Genomic DNA, 26,706 nt, shown 5'->3' on the forward strand with positions numbered 1-26,706 from the left:
TGCTGTGCTAACCACAACATGGGAGGAAGGAGAAGCACTGGGGGCTGTGGCTGGCACAGAGCTGGAACTGCTGCTGCACACAGAGCAGTTCTTGACTCATCCCTGCCTGCCAGCTTGGCTGCCCTGGCCAGAAAGCACAGCCAAGGCCAGGATCTCCCTCTGGAAAGCAGTGGGAAGCATCACCTCACCAAGTGCAGTCTCCAGCAGTGCTGGCTGGGCTGCCCTTAACATCTTCATGTGGACTCTTGGGTGTCTACAGAATGTGGAGCTCACTCAGCAGTGACGGAGAGCAACACCAGAGCAACACCAGAGCCTTGTTCCTCTGCTCGGATGCCAGGAAGCTGCAGGAAGAGAAGGAGCTGGTATCACAGTGACTGCTTTCTTTCTGTGAAAACTGGGCACAAACTGGTCAGTAGGTCCAAAAGTTACAAGGAAGCAAGGAAAAGAGTGCAAGTATGCAATATTATTGCATAATAAGAATGTTCATTTGGCTAAAAAAATGTGGTCAGCAGACCCTCTAACCCTTTGGTGGGAAGGGGGCTCTTCCTTATAGGAATCTCCAAGGCATGGGGCTGATTTCTACAGATATGCTGTAGAGGAAGGGCACTCTCTTCTTGCACTAAGAAAACACACAGCACATCTTATTTTGGCCTTAAATTAATGTTTGTAAGGAAGGGAAGCACCTAGCACTATGTGAAACAATGTAAGTTACAAAAGAAAATATTCATAGTATTGGCATATGAATCATTTGCCTGATTTGCTTTTAATTCAGTGGATAGTTGTGGGTTAGTGGTTTGAAGAGACTGTCTCGTGTAATCTGAAATAGAAAATGCAGGTCCTAGATTCCTTACAGTGATCCTACAGAACTCAATAATTTGCAACTGAAAAGGAGCAGAAAGAGCTCTTCCAGTCCCAGGGGGCCAAAACATTTACTACAGCCTTGGCTAGCCTACACTGATGACTAATTATTCTTGCTATTAAAAAACGCATGTTTTATCTTAAATGTGAGTCATCAACAGTGAAGTTCTCCAAGATTTCCTCTTTCCAGTTTAAGAGTCAGAAAATCTGTAGACACAGAAGGTACCTGCTGTGTTTAGAGAATGGAGATCCCTGTTTTGTTGTGCTTTGAAAATTTACACGCTTCAAAAAGCCAGCGCTTGATTTATTCCAGAAAACTTAGTCACTGTGTTCTCCTAGCCCTTACCTCACGCCTGAGCAACCCACAGTATTCCTGTGGCAACCAGTGGTAGGTGATGCCACAAAACATTAACAGTTTCGTTCTCAGCAGCAATCCTGATGTCTGAGATCAATGTGAGGTACTTTAAGCCACATTATTTTCATCCCCTCCTGAATATCAGGGATCCAGTCCCACCAGCTTCCCTTCAGCTCTGCAGCGTCAGTCCCCTCTTCCTGAGCTAACCCAGCTTGGCAGTTTAGAGGTTGTAAACACAACATATGAAGAAATGGTGAAAGAATCCTACCTTAGTGCATCTTTACTAAAGATGATACATAAAGCACGTCTTAACACCTATAGAAAAAAAAAGAAAACTGGAATATTGCAAAATGCCATTTGTAAGACATTATTGCAACAGGAATGGCTGTCGACAGCTCATCACAGTGACTAGGTAAAGGACAAAAACAAAGCTGGCTTAATTTACTGCAAAAAAACATTGGAGACTTCTAATTAGAACAGCCTTCCAGGCCCAGGGTGGATGTATTCCAGAGTGGGATCCACAGAGGGACCTCCATCACTGGGATTTCTTAGGAGCAGATGTGCAGAGAAGGACAATGTATCTCACCTTCTTTCACATAGAAAGGTGGATCAAACTGTTGCCTGAGGTCCTTCTCAGCCATAGGGTTTCCACAGAACACTGGAAGAAGCCTCAGCAACCAGACTCAGGGAATGATAAACCTCACAGGCTATTCAGGTCTTTAACCCTGGTTTTCCTCTCGCTGAGGAGCTGTGAGATGATAAATGTGCCCTAGAAATCCCCTGCAGACCGTGCTCAAACCTCTGCAGCCTGGATGGCTCTCCTCAAATTTATCCTCTTCTCCTGCTCCAGATTTCAGTTCTCATCTCTACCCACCTTCTTATCTCATGCCCCTTGTCTGCCAGAACAACTGATCTTTAGAAAGCTCAGCGCTGTGTTGATAGAAACTTTCCATAAGTTTTAGTTGTGCTGCTGCCAAGAAAACCCTTACTCCTCACCCTCATTGCATTCACAAGCCATTTTCTACATCCCCTACATCTACAATCCCCACTTTTATATTCCCCACATCCTCCCCCCCATGAGAGGTAAGTTTATGCTTTAGAACATGGGCGTTTTCCGAAGGCTGGCAATTAATTTTATAATTATTAACCCAAAATCAATAAATGAAAGAAGTCAAAATGCAGGGAATCCTAGCTGGAACTACCTCCATTTTTTTTGCCTAACTTTTATTTTTAATTGGTGAACTAGTGACATGTTCCAGTAAACATTAGATAACCAGAACATTAGATGACCACATGAAGTGCTCCAAAAACCAGAAAAAACCACCACAAACAAACAAACAAACAAACAAACAAAAAGCCAATTCTGAGAATTCGTCCTTTGATGACTTTTCTAACCCTTAGCAGGGATGGGAATGGACCTCCAAATCCTGCTTGTTTTGGCCAATATCACAGTTAAAGAACTTGTATTCGTAGCCCATAAGTGGACAAGACATAGTAGGAAAATACTATATAGCTCTGTTATAGCTGACATATTGTTCATTTAAAATAATAAATAAGAACTTGAAATATTTTGGAAATGTTTTGGGGGGGAAAAGAAAAAGCCATCTGGAGCAGAGACTGTAAGGAGAAGAGGTCAGAGACAGGAAGAGGGCAAGACATGGGAATGCAATGCCAAGATCTGGCTCCCATTCTCACACAAGGATATGACATTTATTAAATGCAAACAGATCCAAAGTCTCCTTTCCTTCAGAAGTACACAGCAGAGCCATATCCAGAAATCAGGATATTTGAAAGCTGGTTACTGGCTTTCCTTTACCCTTTATTGAAATATTTAATTCCCTCTTGGTCTCTAAATAGTTTCAGATGCTTGGTGAAGGTTTTAACTATATTAATATTTTTCCCTCCCTTCCACAAAAACTTGAGTAGTTTTGGAGGATAGCCGTTTTTTCCTTCCAGAAAAACCTACCTTGCACAGAAAAAACCTGCTTCTTCCAGGTGAAATGCTTATCTGCTTTAGATACAAGTTATCTAGTACAACACCCTACACTGGGATATTTAACACCGAAATTTATAAAACATGATAAGATTTCCAAAAGCCCAGCAGATAATGCAAAGCCAGCATGACTAACTGGGCAAGGATCTGTGCAAAACAAAACTGCAAGTTCCTCTGCTATTTCATTCTCGATGAGAAGTGAGTTTTGAAACACTGGCAAAATCCTCCTGGTTTGTTTAGACCACATCACCATGACAGCAAAGCACTGCCCAGCTCTTCTTGTACTGTAGGGCTTTGCAAGAAACTGTGGTGAAGGGGAAATGAAGCTCAAAGGAAAAAACATGGCCAGATGTCATATGGGAGATCACAGGAGATAGAGATTTGCACCCACCTTCTCCACTGCCAGTCCACATCCCAGGGATAACCTTCCTGCCCAACCACAGAGCCTCTGATCAGCTCTTTCTCTGGAGCAACACTGAATTTTCAACAGCATGGGTTGAATTTCCTGAGCGAGGCAAATAAATTCCACTCGTTTTCAACTGCCAAGAACTAATGAATTTCTGAAAGGTCATCAGTGCAAACAATAGTTATGTATTCAAATGGCAGGACTGCTCTCAGCTTAGCCACCCTTCTGCTGTTCCATCCAGGTGGGTTCAAAACCACCCACCTCAGAGGGTGGAACTGGGGCCTCACATGAACTGCTGGTGAAAAATTTTCTGGCAAAACATTTTCAGGTCAAAACAGCAACACAAAGCTGCTAACAGAGGGCTGCTGCTGTGTAAAAGTGCAATGGTCAAAAAAAAAAAGCATAAAAATTAGTTTTGAAAAGTTTACATTTCAAAAGGGGACAGTTTTGCTCTGCAGCTCGAAAACACAATTTCAACACTTTAGTTAATTTACAATTTTTTAAGTATTTAACCCAAAGAGTTTTATTTAAAAGTACAAAATCACATATTTTGATGGAGCTCATGTAATTGTTTCCTGTTTGCTCACAGTAGTTTTAAAATTTTAAATTTTTTCCCCTTGCTCTAGATAAAGGGAAGAGAATTAAATCCTTGGGAAGGCTGAGAAGATGTGAAAGCTCTTTCAGCCTAGGCAGACAAAGTAGGATGCCTGTGCTTTTAATTCAAAATATGGCACAGGGTTCCAGCCTGGCTCCTCTGCTTCTCCAAGGAGCATTGTTTCATTCACAGATTATCCAGTCAGGCCATGAGCTGTGGTCCATTTATTTTGGCTCAAGACAACAGGTACAGGGTTCTTTTTTTAAATGAGAGAAACTGCCATTTTCTCACACAATCCCAGTAAATTTGCAGACATCAAAAGAAGGAGTCCCTAGGAAGACTGTAAGGAGTTGGGTCTCATTCCTGTGAAAAGTTTGAATTCAAGATTGTCATGTTCTTCTGGTAAGCTGCTTGTTTGGAATTAAAGTATTTTCAGTGCTAAACACAAGAGATGTAAATTTGGGGGCTTGGAGCCAAGGCCACCATTCCTATAGAATAGAAAGATCACAGGCTGTTCTCTACAGCTCCTGTTCTGCTTGCTGTGGCAGAGACAGAGGGCAACCTCCACAACAGCCCCATCCTGGTTAGACATCGTTCCCGTGGACTATGAGACATGTCAGCAGAATAGAAGGAATTTTTCAGCCTCCGAATCAGGGCCCTTGGAGGACCCTCCCCATTCACCACAGTGAATAACAGCAAATTGAAATGCAGCCACTGCCTACCCCAGTTTCCTGGCATTTTGCAGACGCTTGCATTGGCTAATTGTCACCAGGCCCGTCCTATCTAGAGCTCCCAAATACTGCAACAAACTGCTCTAGGGAAGAACATGCACATAGGGGTCTGCACACGCCATAAATACCGTGGGAATAGCATCTGGGTTTGAAGATGTAATGTCCACGGATTGGTTCTGCACAAATGCACTGATGAGGGGAGCCAGCCACTGGGTTTTGACCCCAATTTCTAGATTCAGCAAACAACGGAGGCCAACAGAGTTTAATTATTATTTTTTTTCCAAGCGGTTGGGCACTCGACTGAGTTCCTGTGTCTGTAACTCAGCTGTGTTACAAGCCATCTCCAGCAAGAAGGCACTGGAGCAGGAGGTAACTGAGGGTTGGCTCCCAGAGGGAATTTTCCCTTAAAAGGATAACTACATTGTCATGATGAAACCAGCTCGCTTCCACTGCCCGCAGAGCTTTTCGCAAGCACGGCTGCCAGAGCTGGGGGCGGTGTTGGGTATTAACAGCAGACAGGCAGGAGCAGCAGGGCAGTGCCTGCTCCTTAAATCCTACAGAACCACTCCAGCCTCTCTCAGCCAAGCCTGGCCATGAAGGGCAGCAGGACACGCAGGCAGCCCCAGGAGGTCACTTCAGTGCCACGTAATGAGAGGCCAACTCCTACCATCTGCTCGAGGTGAAAAGAAACCCAAGTGAGGGATCACAACCAAAGAAACCAGACTCACAAGAAGTGTTTGCAGTCAAAACCAGCAGTATTTTCAGAGAGGAGCAGGCAGCATGCCAGCTGAAAGCATGCCAAGGCCATGCAGGAATTTTTCCAATTAAATATTTTTCCACCAGAAAATAACCAAAACCCCAGCTTTTCATGAGAGTCAGTGGAACAATTGTTATCAAAGCTCTTTAGATGGATCAAGGAGAATGATGACAGGGCAGAACCCTAGGGTGGCCTCTCACCCAGCAGCAGGCTGCTGAGAAGGCAGAGCCAGGTTTAAGGCCAAACTCCCTTTTGGAAAACTCAGCCCTGTGACTTGAACCTCAGCTTCCCATAGCCAAGAGGAAACTGCCTCAGCTTTAACACGGCCCTGCTCCAGACTCAAGATCCTCCTTGTCCTCTGGACAGCCCACCCACCTGGATTTTGCTCTGTGCTCTCCTGTGCAGTGCAGGAAGGGCTGCACTGTGGTTTTGACATGGAATGAGGCTGAAATGGGAAAGGCTGGGTTTGGCCCAGCTGTGGTGGCAGGCACTGGTTCCCACCTCACAGCTAAAGCCTCCCTATCCCGATCTTAGGTGAGGTTTTCAGCTCTGACTCATGCTCCTGCAGTGTCTAGCACAGAGTAAGCCACCCATCATACTGCAAGAGAAGGAACCAGGGCCTGGTGTTTCCCTGTACCCTGATGAGCAGACAAACTACGTTCAAGTGAGCAACACCCAGGTCTGAAGGGAGCAGAGACTCCTGAGCTGGCAGTGCAACAAAGGCCTATACAAAGTAAAACATCATCCCCTCCTCTGAGGACTGGCAGCCCACAGAACTCCAAACAGCTCAAGTGGGAAGAGAGTGGGTGAGACAGATTTATGGTCACCAACAAGCCAATGTCACTGGAAGCAGAATCTCCTAGCACTGAGCACCTTTAAGAGACAGACCACCAGCAACCTCCTTCAGACCACAGAGGTCAGCTCAGGAGCTGCAGAAACTCTGCAGCCGTTCCCAGTTCTGCCTGATGGTTGCTTCATCTGGTCTCAGCCCGTTGCTACCCCTGTGAAGTGTCTGCTTGAAAGAGTCCCATTTGAGGACCTCCACAAGCAGCCATGGAGATTTAGTACACCTCCTCTTAGCTTTAGGGGTAGAAAACTTTATTTTCTAATCAGTCTTTCTCTGTAGAGAGAAGTATTAAAAGTTTCAGCTGGATAAGTGTGTTAGTGCCGACAAACTCATCCAAAGATTAACAGCAGAAAGCTGGAGAATTACAGGTGGCTACAGGCACAGACTGGTTGCCATTTGGCTTTCCTTTTCTATGAGTAACAGCAAGAAAATGAGTCAGACTCTATAGCTGAGTCACAGTGAGTGAATATAAACTTGCTCTTCAGACCAGGAGAACCTAGGCAGGTGGAGGAAGAGCTCTGTATATTCTTCTGCCCCTGACAAACACAGCATGGTGTGTCCATGGAGCTGTGCCAAGTCCTGCTTCAGGGCCCGGGATCTGCAAGCCTGTCCCAAAGGAAGACCCTGTGGTGGAAACATATGATAAACATATGACAGCATCTGCCTTCTGTTTCCTGTGCTGTGTAGAGATTATCTCTCCCCACAGATAACTGTCCTTCTCAAAGGGAAAGCTGGGGTTGTGCTTTTAAAACACTGGAGACCAGCGACAACTGGAATCAACTCATTCTATACCTGTTCTCAGACCACGTGCCTCCCCACATTTCAGCACCATCTGCTCGACACTCAGGTGGTGTGATTACACATCTGCCTGGGGTTGTTTGTTCTCCCACCCCTCCTGAGCACTGAAGGCAGAGGCGGGACAGGCAAAGTGCTTTCTGCATTCACGTGTGCTCCCTCTGCACACAGAGCAGAGCTGACGCCCAGCTGAGCTCCCCCACCTCCTCTCCACTGATGTCATTATTTTCCCTGTTGCTTGTTGTGCCCAGCAGTGAGGAAGCCCCTGGAATGCAGCAGCCTGTGTTGGAGCTGTTCCTGCACTGATCACCAGCAACTCTAGCAGCAGACTTTAAAGGGAAGCCTGGTGGGCTGCAATAAAACAAAAGTCATCAGGCTGTGATTCGACATCAGCAGAACTCCTTACAGAGCACATGACTCCGTCTGCTGTCCCAGCCCCCTCTCCTCTCAAATTCCAAGACCATAAAATTACTCATTAGGCTTGGAACAAAATGCTCTTGGTGCACTTGCATGTGGCTGGAGGCAGAGACAGATGTTTTGGGCTCTGGAAGAAAATTGCTGAGAGAGAGAAATGAAACACTTCCAAAGCTGCACTGCTGCCTCCTAACAGTGTGCTTGCCTGCTCCTATTGCACTCCATGGTTTTCCATAGGGTCAGAGAAGAAAGGAGTGATGGCATCACAGCTGAGCAACCCTTTGCTTCCACTTTGCTTTTATTAAATCCTCAAACACAATTTTCTGTTTTGCTTCAAGTTTTGCATCAAGTCCTGTGGTGTGGCATAAGAGCAGCCCGGGGCTGTGCCTCTGGCAGTAGTTTCAGCACTTTGGGTTTATGGTTATAAGATCCTGCATTTCAGCTGCACTTTTGTCCTGTAAAGAGCAGGGAAGAGACTGCCTTTAGGAGCCAGACGGTCCTCAGAGGCCCAGGAAGCAGAGGATCCTCCCTCTTTTTACACATGCAGGGAAGTGAGAATAAAAACATTGCCTGCAGGCATGTCAGCGAGGAGATTAGGATTCAGTGTCTGATTATTGCTTGGTTTATACAAGGCAGCCATTCCCACCTCCCATAACCAAACACTTGCTCAGTTATCCATCAGATCTGAACCAGGGAGGGCCAGGACCCCAGCTCCATCGCACCACTTCTCTTCCTAAATTCAAGAAAGAATATTTTGCCCTTTAGATCTTTCCTTGATATGTTTACTTTTGGTCACACAGTAGATTTTTAAGAGCATACTGGGGGTTTATTCCCAGCTTTGAAAGACCAGCCTCCATGATTCCAATAGAGGAAGTAGTTCAAAACACTGAATGACCACTGTGAACTGATCATCACCATGAGACAGAGGTTGTCACACCAGTAATCTCCCAACCATTGGTCAAACCTGGGACTCAGGCATTAAGAAGGTTTGAACACAATGGGCTAATATTGACCTCCTTCAGCAAAGCATCACAGAAATAATAAATTTTCCCCCCTTACAGTGTTTTCTAAGATATCATTCAGGCACAAATGGTACTGGGCAGGTATTTTTTTGCTTCTCATGTATTCCTGCAGGATAGATGTGAGCCCAGCTCTTCCCAGCTGGAAGGATACACCAAGTTGGAAGATATAGTGTCAGTAAGCTCTGTGTGGAGGTCAGGGATCAACAGGAGTGACCTGATCGACAGGAACAACCCCGGTCACAGTGCTAATTATGTGTAAGCCTCACTTTCAAAGCTACATAGAAGCTTAAGCCCATTTATCTTTTCAAGGGATTTAAAGGCCTATCGGCTTTGGGAAGCGAGAGTGACTGGAGAGGGAAGTGCAAAATCACCAGCTGAAACCTCCAGTTACATGCACTGAATTATCTGTGTCAACACCATGCAGCAGAGTCTCCCAGGGCAAGGCTCACTCACCAACTCTCTCTGACAACTCTGACTTCCTTCAGACTTTTTCTTGCAAACAAACAAACAAACCCTTCAATTTCTCCAATGTGATTTCCTCCCAATCCCATAATACTGGATTACTCCTAAGCCTAAAGCAGAGAACATCACTTTGTGATTCAGGCTGCTTTCTGAGCTAGGAGCAACAGCTCTGCTGAAATACCTCATTCTGTGATGTCTGAAACACGACACAGGATGAGCAGAGTCTGGGAAGACAGGAAAAATGGAATTATAGGTTCGTGAAATGGACACTGACAAAAACCTGAAGTGTTGAGCTCACTCAGATGCAGTCTGTGTTTAATCCAGTCATCAGACAGTCTCTGTTTAGCTAAATATTTGACTTCAAAATTGGGCCTGAATTATTACTGGCAAAGCTTCCAAGCTCCACAGGTCCCTCTAACAAGCTGCTCCTCTGTGGAAGCCTTGCAAGGAAATGAATGCAGCCTTTGAGGAAAATGCTGGATGGCTTCTCAAGCTTCCAGAGTGGGTTTGTGGAGTCCCATTAGGTATCCAGGCCTTCTGAAAGCTCCATATGTTGACAGTTAGAAGCTACAGGGCTGATGTTTGTGTGCATTGCTGGTATGTTCCCAGAGGAGTTCTGGCTCCACAGCATGTCACAGGAACAGAGTTATCAAAGAAAGCACCAAAAATAACCTAGTCTACAGAACAACTAAAAGCCTAGCACAGACAAAAATAAATAAACTGGAGCCACACATGAAGCCATGTAGCCAGAGCTGTAACGTGTATTCCATTCTAATGGGACATATCTGGAAGCACAGTTTGCAAGCCAGAACACAGAACTGGTATGGTTAGTCCCTTTCATAGCCACAGCAGGGACATTAAGCAGCACAAACATACAATTCCTCATGGCATCAATGGCAGCTGTGTACCACAGAGCCCAGAGATCTGGTTTAGGTGCTGCCAGGCAGAGCCCATGGTTGCTACCTCAGCACGCTGGGCTGTTTGACACCCTGTCATGTAAAAACAGACCATCAGCAGTGAAAGAGGAACGTGGTTATCCCCTCTCCCATGCAAAATTCAATGCCCTGGCTGTGGCAGCATATGTCAGAAAAGACAATCCTCCAGGGATGGAGGCTGCTCCCCAGCCAGGTTCCCCTGCTGTGGGCAGCTCCAGGAAAGCAGAGGCTTGGCTTCCCAAACTACAGGCAGCTGCAGGCAGGAGGAGTCACCTTCCAGTTTTGCTTCCAAAGGAAGATTATAAATTAAAGTCCAATTTGCTAAACCTTTAGGTAAGCAACTGTTTCTGCATAAACACATACTGGTTTGTGGGCTGCATTACATGGCTAACTGCAAATCTGACCGACTTTAAAATCACGGTGTATACACCTAAACCAGAGAGCTAACAGAGGCACATTTTAAAATGACATGGATTTAAGCAGCCTAGCTGATGATTTTTGAATGTGATTGAAAATAATGATTATCCTAAACCAGTACATAAAAATTGTGCATGCAAGGTTAGAGCACAGAATGCTCTGTTGGAGAGCTTCACTTCTAAGTGACAAAGAGCACGTAGCTGGCTCACCTAAAATTATTCTTCAAGTGAAAGAAAGTCAAAGACCTTAACACCATTCTGAAGATGGGGTCAATGTCTGGAATATATTGTAAAAAGAGATCAAATTACCACCTCCCCCTATCATTTGTTATGCTACAACCTTAGTGGAAAAATCCAGAAGCTCTTTTAGGTCTGTTAGCTAATAAATGGATCACCAGGCAAGTGTTCAGTGTCGTTAATAAATTGTCACAGCATTCTGTACTCGGTATCAGCAGAAAGGCTTGGTCCCTTCCACCCCTGAACACATACCTCTTCAGGAAGGACAGAAGGAACTGCCTACATAGCTTTTTTCTGCCTGCTGGAAACACCCAAGCTCACAAACAGATGTGAACTTTCCGTACATCTGCACTACTTCTCTCCCAAGGTCAGCATTAAGCAGCAGAAGAGCTGTGGATGATCAGTCCTGGCTGACTCAGGCTCTGGAAGACAATGACAATGACATTAACATTGGCAGGTTAAATCCAGACAGCTTTCCATCCAAGGATGCCTCACAGCATAACAAAAGACGAGCAAGAGCCGGAGGTTCCACCTAAGGCTGGGATGCCTGGTGCTTCCATAGTCCGTACAAGCAGGGATTATTCTTATTCCCTGCCCTATTCAGGGCTGTATCCCCAGCCCCCAGGCACTAGGATACCCAGTGGGAAGGGCTCAGCCCTTCTCAGCCATTCCTGCTGGCACCGTTCCAGTTTGTCTGAAGACACTTAAATATTCATCGAGAAAGAGCAAGGCTCCGTCTCGCCGGGTGCACAGACTGCTCTCCAGGGAGACAGGACACCTGCCTTCTCCACTCCCTGATCCATCAAATCATTAATTATTTAAAATAGCAGGAAAGAGCAAGGAAAACTCTCCACACCAGACATGCTCACAGCCTGCTGTTTACGGTGCTCTCTGGGGTCTCGTGTGGCCCAGGGTTTGTATCTCCCCTCTGGCAGAAGCAAGGATCAAGCCCAGCTTTCCCCCTTCCTTGGGGAGGATGCCCTACCCGCTGAGCTATTGTACAAAAGAAGGGCTTCCCCTTTATCTAGACAGACCTTATGTTCGCTTTTCCTACCAGAGAGAGGGTCTTTTTTTTTTTTTTAATTCAATTTGAATAAAAGGCAAACAAAACACAAATCCAAAGCTCTGAGAGCTACCCATAAACCCCCACACATTCTGTGTTTGCTCAAGAGCTTAGGTTCCACCTCTCCATTTCACAATCAGGCAGGCTCGTGGTCCCACTGCATCAGTGAAGTGCTTTGGCTACCGAGACCCTCAGTGCTGGGCTTTAGTGAGTCGGAAAACACCATCTCCCTACCCTGCAGACAGCTCTGGTGTAACTGTGGCCACAGAGGGATGTGTCTGGAGCAGCAGAGGATCTCTGCATCTCTGCATCCCTCCAGGACATTGTTTGCCTCCCCACATCTCCCACTGCACCAAATGCCCCGTGCTCTCTCGCAGGAGCATCACAGACCCTCATAAAGGTCCCCGGGACAGAGGTGTCCCCCAAAACTGGCCTTAGGCCAGGGAACAGCCCCATCTGCACCCTGGAGTTCGCTGCTCGAGCAGCAAATCGTGGCAGGTGAACAGCACTGGCACCCTCATGTGGTGACCGGGATCAGCATGTGCTCCCAGCCAAAATCAGCGGTACAGAGAGGAGGGAGGGCTGCAAGAGACTCCTCCAGGGAGTTCTGACAAGGACCAGGTCTGTGGACCAGCATGGTACAGGGAGGGAATACAAACCTGATGTCACCTCTCCTATCCTGAGACCACCAGCAAAGAACCATAGACTGGTTTGGGTTGGAAAGGACCGTAAAGCTCATCTCGTTCCACCTCACTGCCATGGGCAGGGACACCTTCCACTAGAGGAGATTGCTCCAAAACCCGACATGGCCTTGGACAATTCCAGGGATCCAGGGGCAGCCACAGCTTCTCTGGGCAACCTGTGCCAGGTCCTTCCCACCCTCACAGGAAAGAATCCTTCCCAAAATCTCATCTAATGCTGCTCTCTGTCAGTTTGAAGCCATTCCCTCTTGTCCCATCACTCCAGGCCTGTGTCAAGTCTCTCTCCAGCTCTTTTGGAGCCTCTTTAGGTAGTGGAAGGTCTACAATAATGTCTCCCTAGAGCCTTCTCCTCTCCAGAGTGAACAATGCCAACTCTCTCAGCCTGTCTCCATAGCAGAGGTGCTCCAGACCTTGGAACATCTCTGTGGCCTCCTCTGACTTCACTCCATCAGTCCCACATCCTTCTTATGCTGGGGAGCTCCAGAGCCACATGCAGTATTCCAGGGGGGATTAGTCTGGGGGACCCACAGAAACAGGTCTGATTCTCCCCCCAGCCTCAGCTCAACCTGGTTCCTTCCTCATCATACTACCAAAATGGAGAAGAAATAAAATACAAAACCACTCACAGATGCTGAAAATGGAGAATTCACTAAAACTCTGAGGGAAAAGCCCTTTTGCCCCCTCCTGCACTCGCTGTCGGACCTGTGGTAATGAGAGCACCTCATTCCCTGAGAACACCAAATTCTGACCCCTGCTTTCAGGGGAAAAAAAGCAACAACTCACCCCCTATTTCTCACAGAACAGAAATCCCTCTCCTCCTAAATTGCTTCGGAAAGAGAGTTAGATTAATTTTAAATTAAACCACCCACCACCTCCAAGCAGCAGCGCTCAGCAGAGCCGCGCTGAGGTGAGGGGCGGCACCCGGCCGGAATGGCGGCAGCTCCACGTACCCCCTCCAATCACGCCAAAACGGCCCGAGAAAACCGCGTTTGTCGGGAGCAGAGCTTGTTTTATGATATTTTGCTTTAAAGAGAAGCTACAGAGGCGCTCTGCGGCGGCGGGGCGGCCCGTGAGGAGGCGGGGACGCGCCTGTCAGCCCGCCCTGAGGCGGCCGCGGCGGGGCCGCTGTGTCGCGACATGGGTGACGACTTGGCGTCGGAGGGCGACACCCGTGAGTGGGGCCGAGGCGGGGGGCGCCGGGCCGTGGCGGGGGATTCGTGTAGCGGGGCCGGGCGGGCGCCGGGGGGAGTCAGGGACAGAGCGGCGATGCTCCAAGGAATAACCAGATGCATGAAAATGCGTTCAGAAACAAAGCAGGTGTATAAACCTACGCGTGAATTAAGAGTTGTTTTGCCTCAAAGCATCCTGTACCCATGAGATGCTGCATATAACTCCAGTACCCCCCACTTGGGGGTTTTGGCCCCCTTTATCCCCTGGTCCCCATCCTGGGTTGTCTTTGTGTCCTGCAGCTCCAGCTAGAGCCCTGTGGATGGTTTTATCACATTTCTTTACATGTCTTTCATCTCCTTTGCTGCTTTTTTACATCTCTTGCATAATAAATTGCCCACGAGTTGGTGCATTGGACTGAGGGTAAATAATTTAAAATGTGTTCCACGCTTTTTGGGATAACTGAATTCATATTCAGTAACACAAATTACAAAACACTCTGGAATCTGAGCTTGAAAGAGAAGTAAAACTGCTAAATATCCACCAAAATGCTTCTCTTGGATGGGTTTATGCCATGATGAGGAGTGCATTTACATTTACAGAGCTAGCAGAGTCGTGTGGATCCTAAACAGAAAACTCAGACCACCAAATGGTTTTTCCATGTGTTGCTGAAAATAGATAAATTGTGGCTTGGTGATGCCGGGTTTGTTACTGCATCTTTACAGGTAGAAGAGAGAATAAATAAGGCAAAGGGTGCTTTGGCATCTCTTGGCAATGATGCTTTGTGTGACCATAAAATGTAACAACACATTTCTGTCACTTGGAGAGCAGAGGCAGCAGCATTTTCTTAGCTGAAACATAGAATTTACTCCACTGAAAGAGTAGCATTTACAAGGAGGTGTGTGTGTATGTCGCCCTTGGTGTTGATAATTAACAAAAACTCCACGTGTTTTTCATAAGTTCTCCTGATATTTCCTCTCAAATCAAGGGTCCATGTAGTGTGGAAATGCAATCCTGTTAACATCCTTGACGACATGATAACAGAGTCTTAATATACAGTACAGGAAATCCTGCTTCTGCAGAAATCAGTGTCCAAATCCTGGACAGCAGGTTCAATTGTAGCAGCAGGTTCAACACTGTGGAATGTACACTCTCAGATGATTGTGTCTGGTGTTAAGTGGATGAACACACTATTGAATGATCCTGTTGTATTATTTGTGCTTTTCTTGAGCTAAAGTTTTTTTGTTTGAAGGTAAGGGGAATCGAAATTGGAGGATGAGATTATACCTCTGTTGCTCTAAGAGTCCACAGTAGGGTTGCCTTTCTTCTGTGTCCTCTGAACAGAAAAATGGGGTAGTGCTATTTAGGCAGCAAATCTCCTATTTATCTCCTCAGTGTGGTGGAATGGGAACAATATGTTTTGACACCTCTTGTTTGGCATGTGGTTAGTGTCTAGTTGATAAGTTGAAACCAACTGAAGTTGCATTGAGCCCCTGAAGTAGCATTGAGATGCTCAAACTGCAGCCTGAGCTCTGCAGCAGCATAGGAGAAAGCAAAGCCTCTGGGCCAGCTCTCCAGTGGAATATTATAGGCTGAGGATCTGAGTCAAGCACTTCTTGAAAGAATTTCCCAAAAGCAGTAGGGCAGAGACCGAGTCCAAAAAAGACTGACACCAGCCGTGCCAAAAACTTTCAGAGCCTCCCTGTGGGGCTGTGGCAGCCCCAGAGTCACAGCTTTACTCTTGTTTCTTGGCAGGAAGGTTTGTTCGATCAAGGAGAAGATTGCTGGGGCAAGGCCCAGCATGGAGAGTAAACACTCTTAAATTGTGCCTAACTGTGCAGGACAAATACTGCCAGTCGTGGTAAATTATATGCAGAACTGCCACGGTTTATTAAGAGATGCAACACTAATCACAGGCCAGGCTGGCAGTTCTGTGCTGCTTGGATGGTTCAGGTTGCCTGGAGGGGGACGGCAGGACCATGTGCAAAGGCCTCCTTGTCGAGTGGTGGGATGTAGGTGGAAGGATGGAGGAAAGGGTGATGTGTCAGAGCCTTTACACAGGCTCTGGGCCTTAGAGGTGCCCAGAGGACATGGCCCAGAGAACATGGACCTCATAGACCAAGAGATTTTGTAGCTAGAGCAAATCCATGAAGAGAAAGAGACTGAATTAGAAGAGAAGTGAGTAGGATTGGAAGAGCACTGATGTGGCACAGGGATACTCATGGAAGGAGAGACAGTGGGAGAGGACAAATCCAGCAAACATGCCAACATCTGCAGGACTGGGATTCTTGCTGGAAGAATCTTTCCACAGTCACCCTTCCCTGAAGCCACAGGGGCCAGTGAGATGAAGAGGAGGTTTGTTGGGGCATGCTGCCCTGTGCTCCTTGCCAGCCCTGTTTTAATGCTCACTCTTCTGCTCTACTGCAGTGCTTCAGTCAGAGAAGGAGTTCCATGACGCAGCCAAGCGGAATGACACGGCCAGGATGGAGGAGCTCATCAGGAGAGGGGTTGACATCAAAGCCAAAAACAATGTAAGTCCTGGGTTTTTCCACCTCTAAGCTGCAGGAAGTGCTGAGGGCATGTTTCAGAACTGCAGCTCCTTAACGCTGCTCTTCTCATTAGCTGCTTAATTGGTCAAAGCTTTAAAATACACCACCCTGTGCTAAATAGAGCCTGTGGCAACCAAGCAGTTCCTCAACACACTGAGACCCCCACTATCATCCTGACCACACTGGAAAGCTGCAGGTGCTGAGGGAGGGTGATCATTTATGGTTCCTCTTGTAACCTCTGTGCCAGATACAGACAGTATGAAAGGCTTTGATTTTGCTATCTCTGCATGCCAAGGCTGTGGGACAAACTCAGTCCCCAGTGCAGTTCTCTCCTTGTTGACCAATATCTTCATGGAAATATGGGATTACACACATCCCTACTGTTTCAGTCTGTCCCTTGATGGGCAGCAATGTTCTTCACTCCTGTGCTGTTGTTATAGCCCAGACCTGCAGTTCCTCAGCAGAAGGTGACTAACACCTGCCCGACAGGAGAGGAGAGAGACAGAGGGTTGTGTCCAAAGAAGACCCTGCACGGTGTGAGAAATTCTGGCTCCATGGTTGGCCAAGGAGATTTTGGGCTTCAGGAAGGCTGGTGGATACACACACACACTCTGCATACATGAGCCTTCCTTCTCTATCCTTCCCTTCCAGACAGACCGGAGTGCCCTGCACTGGGCCGCGGGAGCAGGGAATGTGGATGCTGTGCGGCTGCTCCTGGGTCACGATGTCCCCGTGGATGACGAAGACAGTGTACAGAGGCGACTCTCCCTTGCATGTCCTGCAAATGTGTTCAGTGTTGGGGGAGTGCCAGGGACTGGGTGCTGGGCCAGCAGTGACAGACTTCACCTTAGCCCTGGGTGGGTGGCACAGAGTGGCACATGGCACCTGCTGAGCAAGGGGCTGGAGCGAGACTTGTTTTCAGAGGTGTCTTTTGGCCTTTTCCTTGCATGCACAGTGACTGGGAGTAGGCTGGTGGAATCTGTGAGGTTTTCTGTAGAGCATGGGGATGCTTGGCTTCTTCTGGTCATATTATTGGGGCTTGTGGGACGACAGGGACAGTCAGCAAATTCTCTCTCCCCCATAACAACCAGGCAAAAACACACCATTAACTAGGAAGCAGCAGTCTGGAGGCAGGTGTGAGCTGCTGTGAATATCTGTGGCAGGAATAGTAATAACTGGACAAAGTGAGGCTAGAAAAAACAACAGTGAGAAACAAATAGATTTGGGAAACTGCATGAAGCTAAAGGTACAGCTTTCCTCCACGGTGGGGATGGTGGTGGCTGCAGTTTAACTGTGAGTATCTCTTCTGCCCAGTTTGGAATGAATGCTCTTCTCCTATCTGCCTGGTTTGGCCACCTCCGTGTCCTGCAGATCCTCATCAATGCTGGGGCCAAGACTAACCGTGTCAACAGGGTGAGAGTCTCCCTGTGTGGGTCCATCATACGGCTCTAGATGGTGCTGAGGGATGGAGAGAGACTTACCTGTGGTTAGGTAGTCCTGTGTGACAGCACCTACTCTGGGGAATGCCATCTGCACTCTGGCTTATTCCTAAAACAGCTGTAATCCAATAATTGTAGCTACAGAGATGCACACAGCATCCTCAGCTCATGTTTGTGCAGTGCTGATGTGGAAAGTGTTACAGAAGTGGGAAATGGGTTTAGTGGGTCAGCAGTCTGTGTATTCTAAGACAGACCTTGGTTGGGAAAAGCAGCATTAATACTCCAGTCATAACTTGCTGTCTGCAGCAGAAGGAAGTGTAGCCCTAGAGGTGCAGGGAGGCGTGGAATGGGTCTGCTAAAAGGATCAGGTTGTCAAAAGAGATTGTCTCACAGAGTTGAACTTGTCCTTTATCTCCTCTCCAGAATGGCAGGAACTTACTCCACTGTGCTGCTCAGAGAGGACACGTCCAGGTCATAGAGTTCATCATGGAGGTCCTGGAGGATGTGTGTGTGGATGAGACAGACAAGGTAGGACAGCTCATCACTGCTTTGTTTCTTGAGGTCTGATATTGCTCTGCTGAGTTTAGCAGGGATGTTGCTGTTGGTCTTGGGAAGAGACTTGGAGTCAGATGCTATTCCCAGAAGTCTTCCTGCAGAGTGGGCTTAGGGATCATGGTGATTCTGGCTCTGGTCAAACTTCTAGCAGCCAGGACTTTTGCAGAATAAATTCAGGAATTTCAGTGTCATACTCTCTTGCTGATGATGCTCCTGAGTGTGTTGTAGGTAAGTAATAACCAAGGGTGAACCTCATTCAGCATGTTCCAGCACTGGCTGATCTGTTCCTGGAGATGGCATAAGAACATACAGGAGCTAGTGCACATTCTTTTCTGCTCCATGGCCTTCATGTTTTCAAGAGTGATCCCCACTCTGATGCTTGGGAGTTAAATGAAGCAACAAGATATTTGCCTTTCCCCAAAAGGGGTCCTCGCTCACCCTATAACTGGGGGCTTACATATGAAGTCAATTTTTTAATCCTTAGTTGTTTTTAATAAATTATTTATTATGCTCCACTTATAGGAAATAACCACTGAAAAGACCTCTAGACCTCTTCCAGTGTTTGGTGAGACCAATATGCTTGTTTGCCCCAGTGGGTAGTTCTGTTCACCTAGTTTTATTAGGGTCATCCCAAATATAATGCAGAATAAAAGCAGCAGAATAAAAGATAACTGCAGCACTTCTGCCCTTTGTGGAATGGGTTATTACCCAAGGCATCATTGTATTTCTTGCAGCAGATGATCTGATCTTTTGCTTCCTGAGCCTCTTTGGACTGTGTTTCCTTGTTTCCTTTCCCAGATGGACAGGACAGCATTTCACCTGGCTGCAGAGTATGGGAGACTAGAGGTGGTGGAGTTCCTCATTCGACTGGGTTGTTCTTGCAGTGCCAAAGACAAGGTATGGGCATAAAATGACACACAAGGGAAGTGAGGTCCAATGATATGGATATGAAAATCAGGGAACAGGATACCAAAAGGCTCATGAAGGCGAGTTTCCACAGTTTTAACTATGGTTGTGGTATGTCAGAGCTTTTCTCCCCTATCCACCTTCAAGCCATTTGCACCTCAGTCCATGTTGGCTTTCTCTCCAGGGCTTTTCAAACAGGACATGCAGCAAGCCTGGTGTACCATGCTCCAGTTTAAGGTAGCTGGGCTTCTTCCCTCCCTGCTGCAACTATTAGAAGATTGCTTCAGTCTTGTGCTACTGGTTACAACCTCCTTCTCAGATACACTGCATATACTCTGTGCAAGGTTGTGGTGTATGAACACACAGTCCTGTGATACATATATTTACGAAGTAATGTTTACTTTCAGGAAGCAAATACAGCATTGCATTTAGCTGCTAAAAATGGACACCTCTCTGTGCTGCAGAAGATTATAGGTGTTGGAGTGGACCTTGATGAAAAAAACTCAGTAAGTACATTTAAATGAAATAGTAACCACATCAGTTTCGCCCTTTTCCTCCCTAGAAATACATTCTTGCCACAGTCACCAGGCTGAATAGTCAGTATTGACAGGAGAGGTCAAGAAAATAGCTGATTTTATCTGAAGCCTGTGTGGGTAAATCCAGGTGCCACTTGAAGAGTATCAGTGAAAGGCAACATCCGTCTTGGACCGATTTCCAGCTCTAAAGTGTTGCCTTCTCTTCCTGCTGTATGTGCTGACCTGCCTTATCACTCCATTTAATCTCCCTTTTTCTCCCTGACCCTTGGACATTCAAGTGCCTAAATGGTTTTTGAATGTGTTTTAAACTAAACTGCACCATGCTTTATAGTATTGACTTAGTCACTGAACATATGGACCTTCTGTTTGAGATCTCCCTTTTGACAGGTCTGCTCTGGAAAATTACATGGCTGGAACACAGCTAATGATTTAGATGGCAAATATTGGCTTAGTATCACTGTTATTTATTCCAGGGCACACTCTCAATTAAGTTTATCAGCATTTTTTTTTTTTAGTCTTGTTTCATTACTGTCTTTGAAAAGTGTATTTGATTGTAATTAAGATCTGAAACAAAGGGGAAGCCACCTTCTGTGGTAACCGGTAGCATTTGTCTCCCCCCAGATGAGCTGCCCGTTGTTCAAAGAGCAGTAATAAAACCAGATTAAATCACTTAAGAATTCTGCTTGTTTCTATTTTCTTGTAAAGAAATGAGCTACAACCCTCAGAAGAGAGAATCTGGTTGAGGGTCATGGGTTTCCAGTTCCAGATCCCTGACCCTCAGAATTGGTACCTTACCATGTCATGGATTCAGATGGGATAGAGTCTTGCTCATTCTGCTGCTCTGTCTTGGCCTTGCCTACAGAAATGCTACCTATGTCCTTTTCTGCCTTGTCCAGGAAGGCCTTACAGCTCTGCACTTGGCTGCTGAGGGGGGTCACAGGGACTCTGTGAAGCTGCTCGTGGAAGCAGGAGCTGATGTCAATGCCCAGACCCAGGTTAGCTCCATGGAGGTCATTCCATTTCCAAGCACTACTTTGTGGATTTATGCCTGGCTTCCCAGGTTGGGCCTTGTGAAGCCCAGCATTAAGGAACAGCGCAGGGAGACCAGAGGAAGGTAGACATGGTTTTGTACAAATGGGCAGGTGAAGCTCCCTGGGACTGGTTTGGCTGTGGAGACAATCCATGAATTTGTCAGTGTGGGGCCATGGGGCTCTTGCAGGAGGGAAGCAGAGAGCTTTCTGTGGGCAGTCTGTACCAATTGCAGCCTCTGAGAAGAAGCCCTGACTAACACCCCTCTCTTCTGAGGTGCCTCTCAGAAGAAGATGAACTGCCTTCATTACGCAGCTCTGCATGGCTATGAGGAGATAGCCAGGATCCTCATGGATGCAGGAATCCACACTGATGCTGTTAATCATGTAAGTCCTTCTCAACGCTCTTACCACTTAAAATAGGCGAAGTCTGTGGAGCTGCTCGAGAGCACCAAGCAACTCTGCAAGGACCAGTGCTGCAATATCCCCAGTCAGCCCCCAGTGCTGAGTGGCAGCTGTGATAGAATAAGACATGCTGGGCACAGCATGGTCCTTTCAGTGCCATGAGCTGAGCTCTTCCTAAGCACAGGGTCTTCTTTCAACAGCAAAATGCATCAGCAACACACATCGCGGTCCTGCAGAACTTCCCAGCCATGGTGAAGCTCTTCATCGAGGCAGGCTGTGACCTTGACATTCCAGATAATGTAAGACTGCAGCTCCTGTTCTTTGTCTTTGAAATGTCAACCAGTTTCTGGGGGGATTTGATTACCTTGGGGACAGGGTTAAAGAGAAGTGCTTTAAAATGTGGAAAACCCGGAAGCGCAACTTAGGAAATGTGAAACCAGTGAAATGATTCTGAGTGTTGCAGTGAGATAATTGCTTGATGGCATTCAACACATGGGCTGTGCCACATCCCTGGGACCTGTGCACAGCAGCACTGCAGTCAGCTCTCTCCTCCTTGTTGGAAGCAAGTGGGAGAAACTGGAAGATATTCTGCAAAACATTTGGAGGGCTGAGAAAGGGAGGCAAGCCTGCAGATAGCTGGTTGTCTCACCAAGTTGTAATTTTCTGAATGAAGGGCTTTGTGTAGAGCTTGTTTCAGTTAATGTTCATTCTTGTAGCAATGTTCCCTCCTGACGACACCATGAAATTGCCACATTTTGTGTTTGATTTTACTTGTTTCCATTAAACAATCCCAAGGGGGGACATTAACCCAGCCCTGTGTCCCAGGAACAAAGAACTGGCACAGGTCCTTCCCTGCCATGGCCAAACTACCTGCCCAAAGAAATTGTTTAAATAATAGGAAATAATATAATCCTCTAAGTGACCCTAGAGAGCCTTATGGAGCTGAAGATGTTCCTTATCTAGACTGAAGCCTAGAGGATTAGATCAGGGAGGCTTCTTAATGCTGGTCCTGGGACAGGGACAGACCAGTTCTGCTCAGCCAGAGGAAACCAACTCTAGTTGGAGGTAGGAGGGTGTTTAACCCGCAGCTTGAAAAGGGGTAGAGGGGAAAGGAGGGCAGAGCTGACAGCATTCTTACAGCATTTCCTCCTGGTAATGTTCTGCCTTGTCCTTCCAGCTTCACACTTGTCCTTCTCTGAAATGTAGTCCTTTCTCCCTCCCTGTGCAGAGGCAGCAGACCTCACTCCACATCGCTGCAGAGCACGGCAGGCAGGACATCGCCGAGATGATTCTCATTGCAGGAGTTAACCTGAAGCTGACAGACAAGGTAAAGTCTCCATGGGTTGAATAGGTCCTGTGGGAGTATGGAGGAAAAATATAGATAGTCTTTGCCACTGTCTTTCATAATTTCCAAGGAAGGCTAGTAATATTAAAATCAGGATATTTCCAGGGATAAGGCCTTAAAACACTGCTGAATAGGTTATTTTGTTGTGTTTTCCAGGAGAGAAAGGCAGGTAGACAACAGTTCACACAATGAGCAACCTTTTCTTTCTCACAGTTGATCTCGTTTCTTCTGCTTCTACTTGTGCTATTGCACACATTAATATCAAAGATCTCAAATAATGATAAGCAATAATACCCTAAGAATCAGAGCACACATATTTTAATAGGATAAAGTATCTGATCTAGATCTGGCATTGTTTCCAGGGCTTTTGCCCTCTAATTAAATATCAACAGAATTCTAGAAGCATCAGGTAAATTGCATGTGGCCTGAAAGTGTGGTGTGGCTTGAAAGTGTGGTATGTGCCCAGAAAATGCTGAAGAGGCTTGGGCAGAGAGCAAAGCAGTGTTTGCCATCTTCAGTGGGTTAGAGCACATGCAGACCTGAAGCCACCTGGCTGAACTTGCCACCCACCAGCACTCTGTGGAACTACAGTAACACTCAGTCAGGGAACACATTCACACTTCTCTGTGTGAAATTTGGTTTCTGCTCACATCTGCTGCTTATAGGTGGAGAATAGGTCCTGGCTGGGTGCATTACTCAGTAGTCCTGCTGCTGTAACAGAGAGCTTGTACCTCCTAAGGTGAAAGGTCTTTTCCAGCTCATTTTCCCCTTCTAATTTCAGCAGGGGAAAACGTCTCTGGATGTCGCTGCCCGAGGCAATCACATCAACCTGGTGGACATGATTATCAAAGCTGATAGGTTTTACAAATGGGAAAAGGTGAGCAGCTCACACACCATCCCCTGCCCTTTCCAGGGCAGGTGGAGCTTCATCTACTCCATTGAGACTCCACATACCAGCTGTCAAAGGAAAAGAAATACAGGGCATCCTGTGGCAGCCTGACCTCGACTTTCATCCCCTTACTTAACAAAAACAGAAGTCTTCATGGTGCCAACAGCATCAACTTAAGGCTTTCCTTATTTAAAAAGGCCCCTGTTGTTAGAAATCCCAGGCTGTGCTGCCAGGAATAGAAGTTTTCAAAGGTTCTTTGACAGCTGTTCCCAAAGCCCTGTAGAAGGGGGTTGGATAGCATTTGTTCCTTTTTCGAGGAAAAACTGAAGGACTGAGCAGGAAAATGCTTGGCCTAATGTCACCAAATGGGACATGGTGAGTTTTTCAGCAGTGGAAGAGAACTCCTCCTGAGAGCAGTGATCAGTTCTTGTTGGAGTCATACAACCAGCTTTCCTCTCAAACTGCAGCTGCTCAGCCCCAGTCTGCCACCTGAAACCCTGCTTTCCCCAGGCCTGTGCCCAAACCAAGCTGAGCAGAGCATGTGGAAAGTACAGCCAAATGCCACATCCCTTGTGTCTTAAGATTTTGGGCATTTTCCCATACCAGGACTCTAGAGGGAGAAGAAAAGGAAGGAAAGGAGGGCACACACCTGTGGCTCAGGCACAGCTTCAGGAGTAATGCTGTGTAGATCAGGCCCTTCATGGGCTTCCCATGCAGCCCTAGGGAATGTCATCCAGCCTCTTTGCAGCAGGGCATGTAAAGGCTGTGAGCACAAGCCTGTGTTGCAGGGAAGCAGGAGATTTAATTAAATGATCCTGCACCAAGGCCAGATAAAAAGCAGTATAGAAATGGAAATCACAATCCATGGGTTTTTCCAGCAAAGCGGCTTTTAATGTTTTTTGTTAAAGTGCCTGGTTAGTACAGAGCAAAACAGGAATAAAGAGAGTAAAAAAAAAAGTGCTGTGCCAGAATGAACTTGCAGCGACCTGCAGAGCTGAGGGTGTGGGAGGCTGCAGAATGACAGGCACCCTTGCAGCACCCTGACTGAAACCCCTGTTCTGGCTTTGCAGGACAACCTGAACAGCGACTCCGACTCATGGGTGGCAAAGCACTTGACCTTTAAGCAAGATCACAGGCTGGAAACACAGCACATTCGCTCAGTCATGTGGAGATTAGCCACTAAGTACCTCAAACCTGGGGAATGGAAGAAGCTGGCACATTATTGGAAATTCACAGATGCTCACGTTAGGGCCATTGAGCAACAATGGACAGGTATAAAAATTTCCCAGGTATTTTCCTTCCTTCACTTGAACTGTGCTTCTCGGAGATTCAGCTGCAGTAAGAGCAAAGCAGGAAGGAAACCTGTTGGTTTATTTGAAACAACCTAAAGATTAGGTTAAAAATTCTGCTTTTAATGACTGTGGACTTACCTACACACTGGAATTTGTCTAGGAGTAAAGCACACAAGCAGGGGGATTAGTGGTTCATAGCTCATTCCTTATGAGGCACTTACCAGGCTGGTGGGTTCATGCTACAATTCTTGTTCTATAGGACAGGAGAAACTTGCTAGTTTTATTTTTTTTCTTTGAAGAATATGAACCAAGAAGGCAGTGAAGTTCCATTTAGAGTTTAAGAGATACATTAACAGAAGCAGGGTCTGAGGGTCTGGTTTGGCTCCTGTCAGGACTCTGTAGTTTGGATAACGTGAGCAAGGGGCCAAGCTGTGCTCTGAAGGCAGAAATTCTGTATTGCCATGAAAGGTTGGCCAACAAGTCCAAGCTCATGCAGGGCCACTCCATTAAGTTTCACATGAATCCAGCAATCAGACCACAACCAGGAAATTAAACTATACTTTGGAGCCTCCTAGTAAAATCCAAAGGAAGGGGTGTCCAGACCCACCAGTTCAGAAATCTGCTCTAGTCAGGGCCATGCACTCCAAGGGTGGGATTCCATTTCTGGTCTGATCTTGCCAGGCACTAAAAGCTACAGGGAACACGGCCACAGGATGTTGCTGATCTGGCTCCATGGCGTGAATACTGCAGGAGAAAATCCAATCAAGGGGCTGTACGAAGGCCTTGTGGGGATTGGAAGAAGAGATTTAGCAGGTAATACTTTTGTCTTCCTTCACTCAGCATTATTTAAATCAATTTATCTGAACTCTGGGGTTACACAACACACACAGAGGAAAACTTCAGTGAAGCCAATTCACACAAGCTGAAAGCACCTGCCCTTCCCCCTTGCTTCCATTACATGTCATTTCTTTCCTCTTCCTGCCATGGCTCCATACTTCCGTGCAGCAGAACATTCTCTCTTTCAGAAAGTATCCGGAAAAAAGCCAACGCAGACTCCACCTCTCCACGGAAGTGCACAGCGATGTAACACCGCGAGCAGCCTCTGCTGGTCTCAGAGCTACAGGAGAAACACTTCTCTGCTGCTGCTCAAAGGCAGCTGCAACTTAAGGGCTTCTTGTCAGAAACAGCTGGCACTGCTGCACCCTTCTGGCTCTGGAATGACAAGGGTAAAACAAATGCTTGTGGTCAAAAATGCCTCTTTACACAGAAGGGAGATTTTTATCAGCAATTTCCTATGGTCTGGGTACTGTAAAGGGAGTTCAGTGAGCAAGCCTCACTTGTCACACTGTATCAGGAAATATTACACTGTTTTACTGTAACTTATTTACAGCACGTTTGTACAGAAATTTTTGTCAGTTTTTTAAGTTAATGAGGGTAAAAAGCCTTTGTTTTAAGGAGTGTTCTTTACTTACCGTATTGGGGGGTGTCTGTCACTTCCCTCTTATGGTGGGAATTTAAGAAGCAAAATCAAAGATACCATTTTGTCCTTTTGGAACCTTAGGGGTTGTGATCTTTAATGCTTTGACTCTTCACAAAAAGTTTCTGAGAACAACATTAACATATATAGTGTTTATAAGTTTACATTAACAGAGGTGTACTGTTTATAAATCAAATAGGTGACTAATGACCCCTCTTACCTTTTCAAACTGTATCTTTTCAAGAGATCAGTTAACTACACAACCTCTGGCAAGGACATATAGTTTCCTTACATACCAATTCATCATCTAATACTTCATGTTTCTTTTTTACAGCATTGCAAGGGGAAAATAATGTCTGTATTTCAATAAATCTAGATCGTACCCTCAAATTTGCAAGTTATATCTTGTCATCTTTATTTAAAAAACAGTACAACATTCTTACTTAGTGCAACCTTGGGGAATTCAAGCAGAAAGTGCTGGTTTTCTTCATTTCCAGAGGTGTCTGTAGAGGCAAACCAGGACTGTATTGA

At 46.4% G+C, this 26,706-nt stretch overlaps 1 protein-coding gene and 1 long non-coding RNA gene across 5 annotated transcripts in view; one reads left to right on the plus strand and one right to left on the minus strand.

The window, feature by feature from the left end:
* LOC127475369 (uncharacterized) overlaps positions 1-11,240 on the minus strand; it is a 32,402-nt gene extending 21,162 nt beyond the window's left edge. Inside the window, exon 1 of the long non-coding RNA XR_007906181.1 lies at positions 11,076-11,240. This is a non-coding gene — a long non-coding RNA (uncharacterized LOC127475369). The remainder of the gene's footprint in view (positions 1-11,075) is intronic.
* Positions 11,241-13,574: 2,334 nt separating this feature from the next.
* ANKDD1A (ankyrin repeat and death domain containing 1A) lies at positions 13,575-26,705 on the plus strand. 4 transcript variants are annotated; one of them, XM_051797126.1, is made up of 15 exons: positions 13,710-13,758; positions 16,182-16,285; positions 16,955-17,053; positions 17,618-17,716; positions 18,166-18,270; positions 19,096-19,194; positions 19,611-19,709; positions 20,636-20,734; positions 21,056-21,154; positions 21,373-21,471; positions 22,401-22,499; positions 23,299-23,394; positions 24,477-24,678; positions 25,380-25,514; positions 25,660-26,705. In XM_051797126.1, exons 1-15 carry the CDS (start codon positions 13,725-13,727, stop codon positions 25,863-25,865), a joined length of 1,674 nt encoding a protein of 557 aa, XP_051653086.1. In that variant the 5' UTR covers positions 13,710-13,724; the 3' UTR covers positions 25,866-26,705. The 4 variants fall into 4 exon arrangements, with proteins under 4 accessions (XP_051653084.1, XP_051653086.1, XP_051653083.1 ...); XM_051797123.1 differs by having other exon boundaries at positions 25,380-25,511; positions 25,724-26,705; XM_051797124.1 differs by having other exon boundaries at positions 13,575-13,758; positions 25,380-25,717.
* Position 26,706: the final 1 nt, after the last annotated feature.

The sequence above is a fragment of the Manacus candei genome, unplaced genomic scaffold (assembly GCF_025592945.1).
Source record: "Manacus candei isolate 608988 ecotype Guabito, Panama unplaced genomic scaffold, ASM2559294v1 h1tg000046l, whole genome shotgun sequence".
In the NCBI taxonomy this organism is placed as follows: domain Eukaryota; kingdom Metazoa; phylum Chordata; class Aves; order Passeriformes; family Pipridae; genus Manacus; species Manacus candei.

What these genes read in the sequence shown, in the direction of transcription:
- ANKDD1A (XM_051797126.1), top strand. Translation starts at nt 13,725, where the DNA reads ATGGGTGACGACTTGGCGTCGGAGGGCGACACCC. An exon ending in ATGTCAATGCCCAGACCCAG is followed by an intron (nt 20,735 to 21,055) that starts GTTAGCTCCATG and finishes GGTGCCTCTCAG; the next exon opens with AAGAAGATGAACTGCCTTCA. An exon ending in GGTTTTACAAATGGGAAAAG is followed by an intron (nt 23,395 to 24,476) that starts GTGAGCAGCTCA and finishes CTGGCTTTGCAG; the next exon opens with GACAACCTGAACAGCGACTC.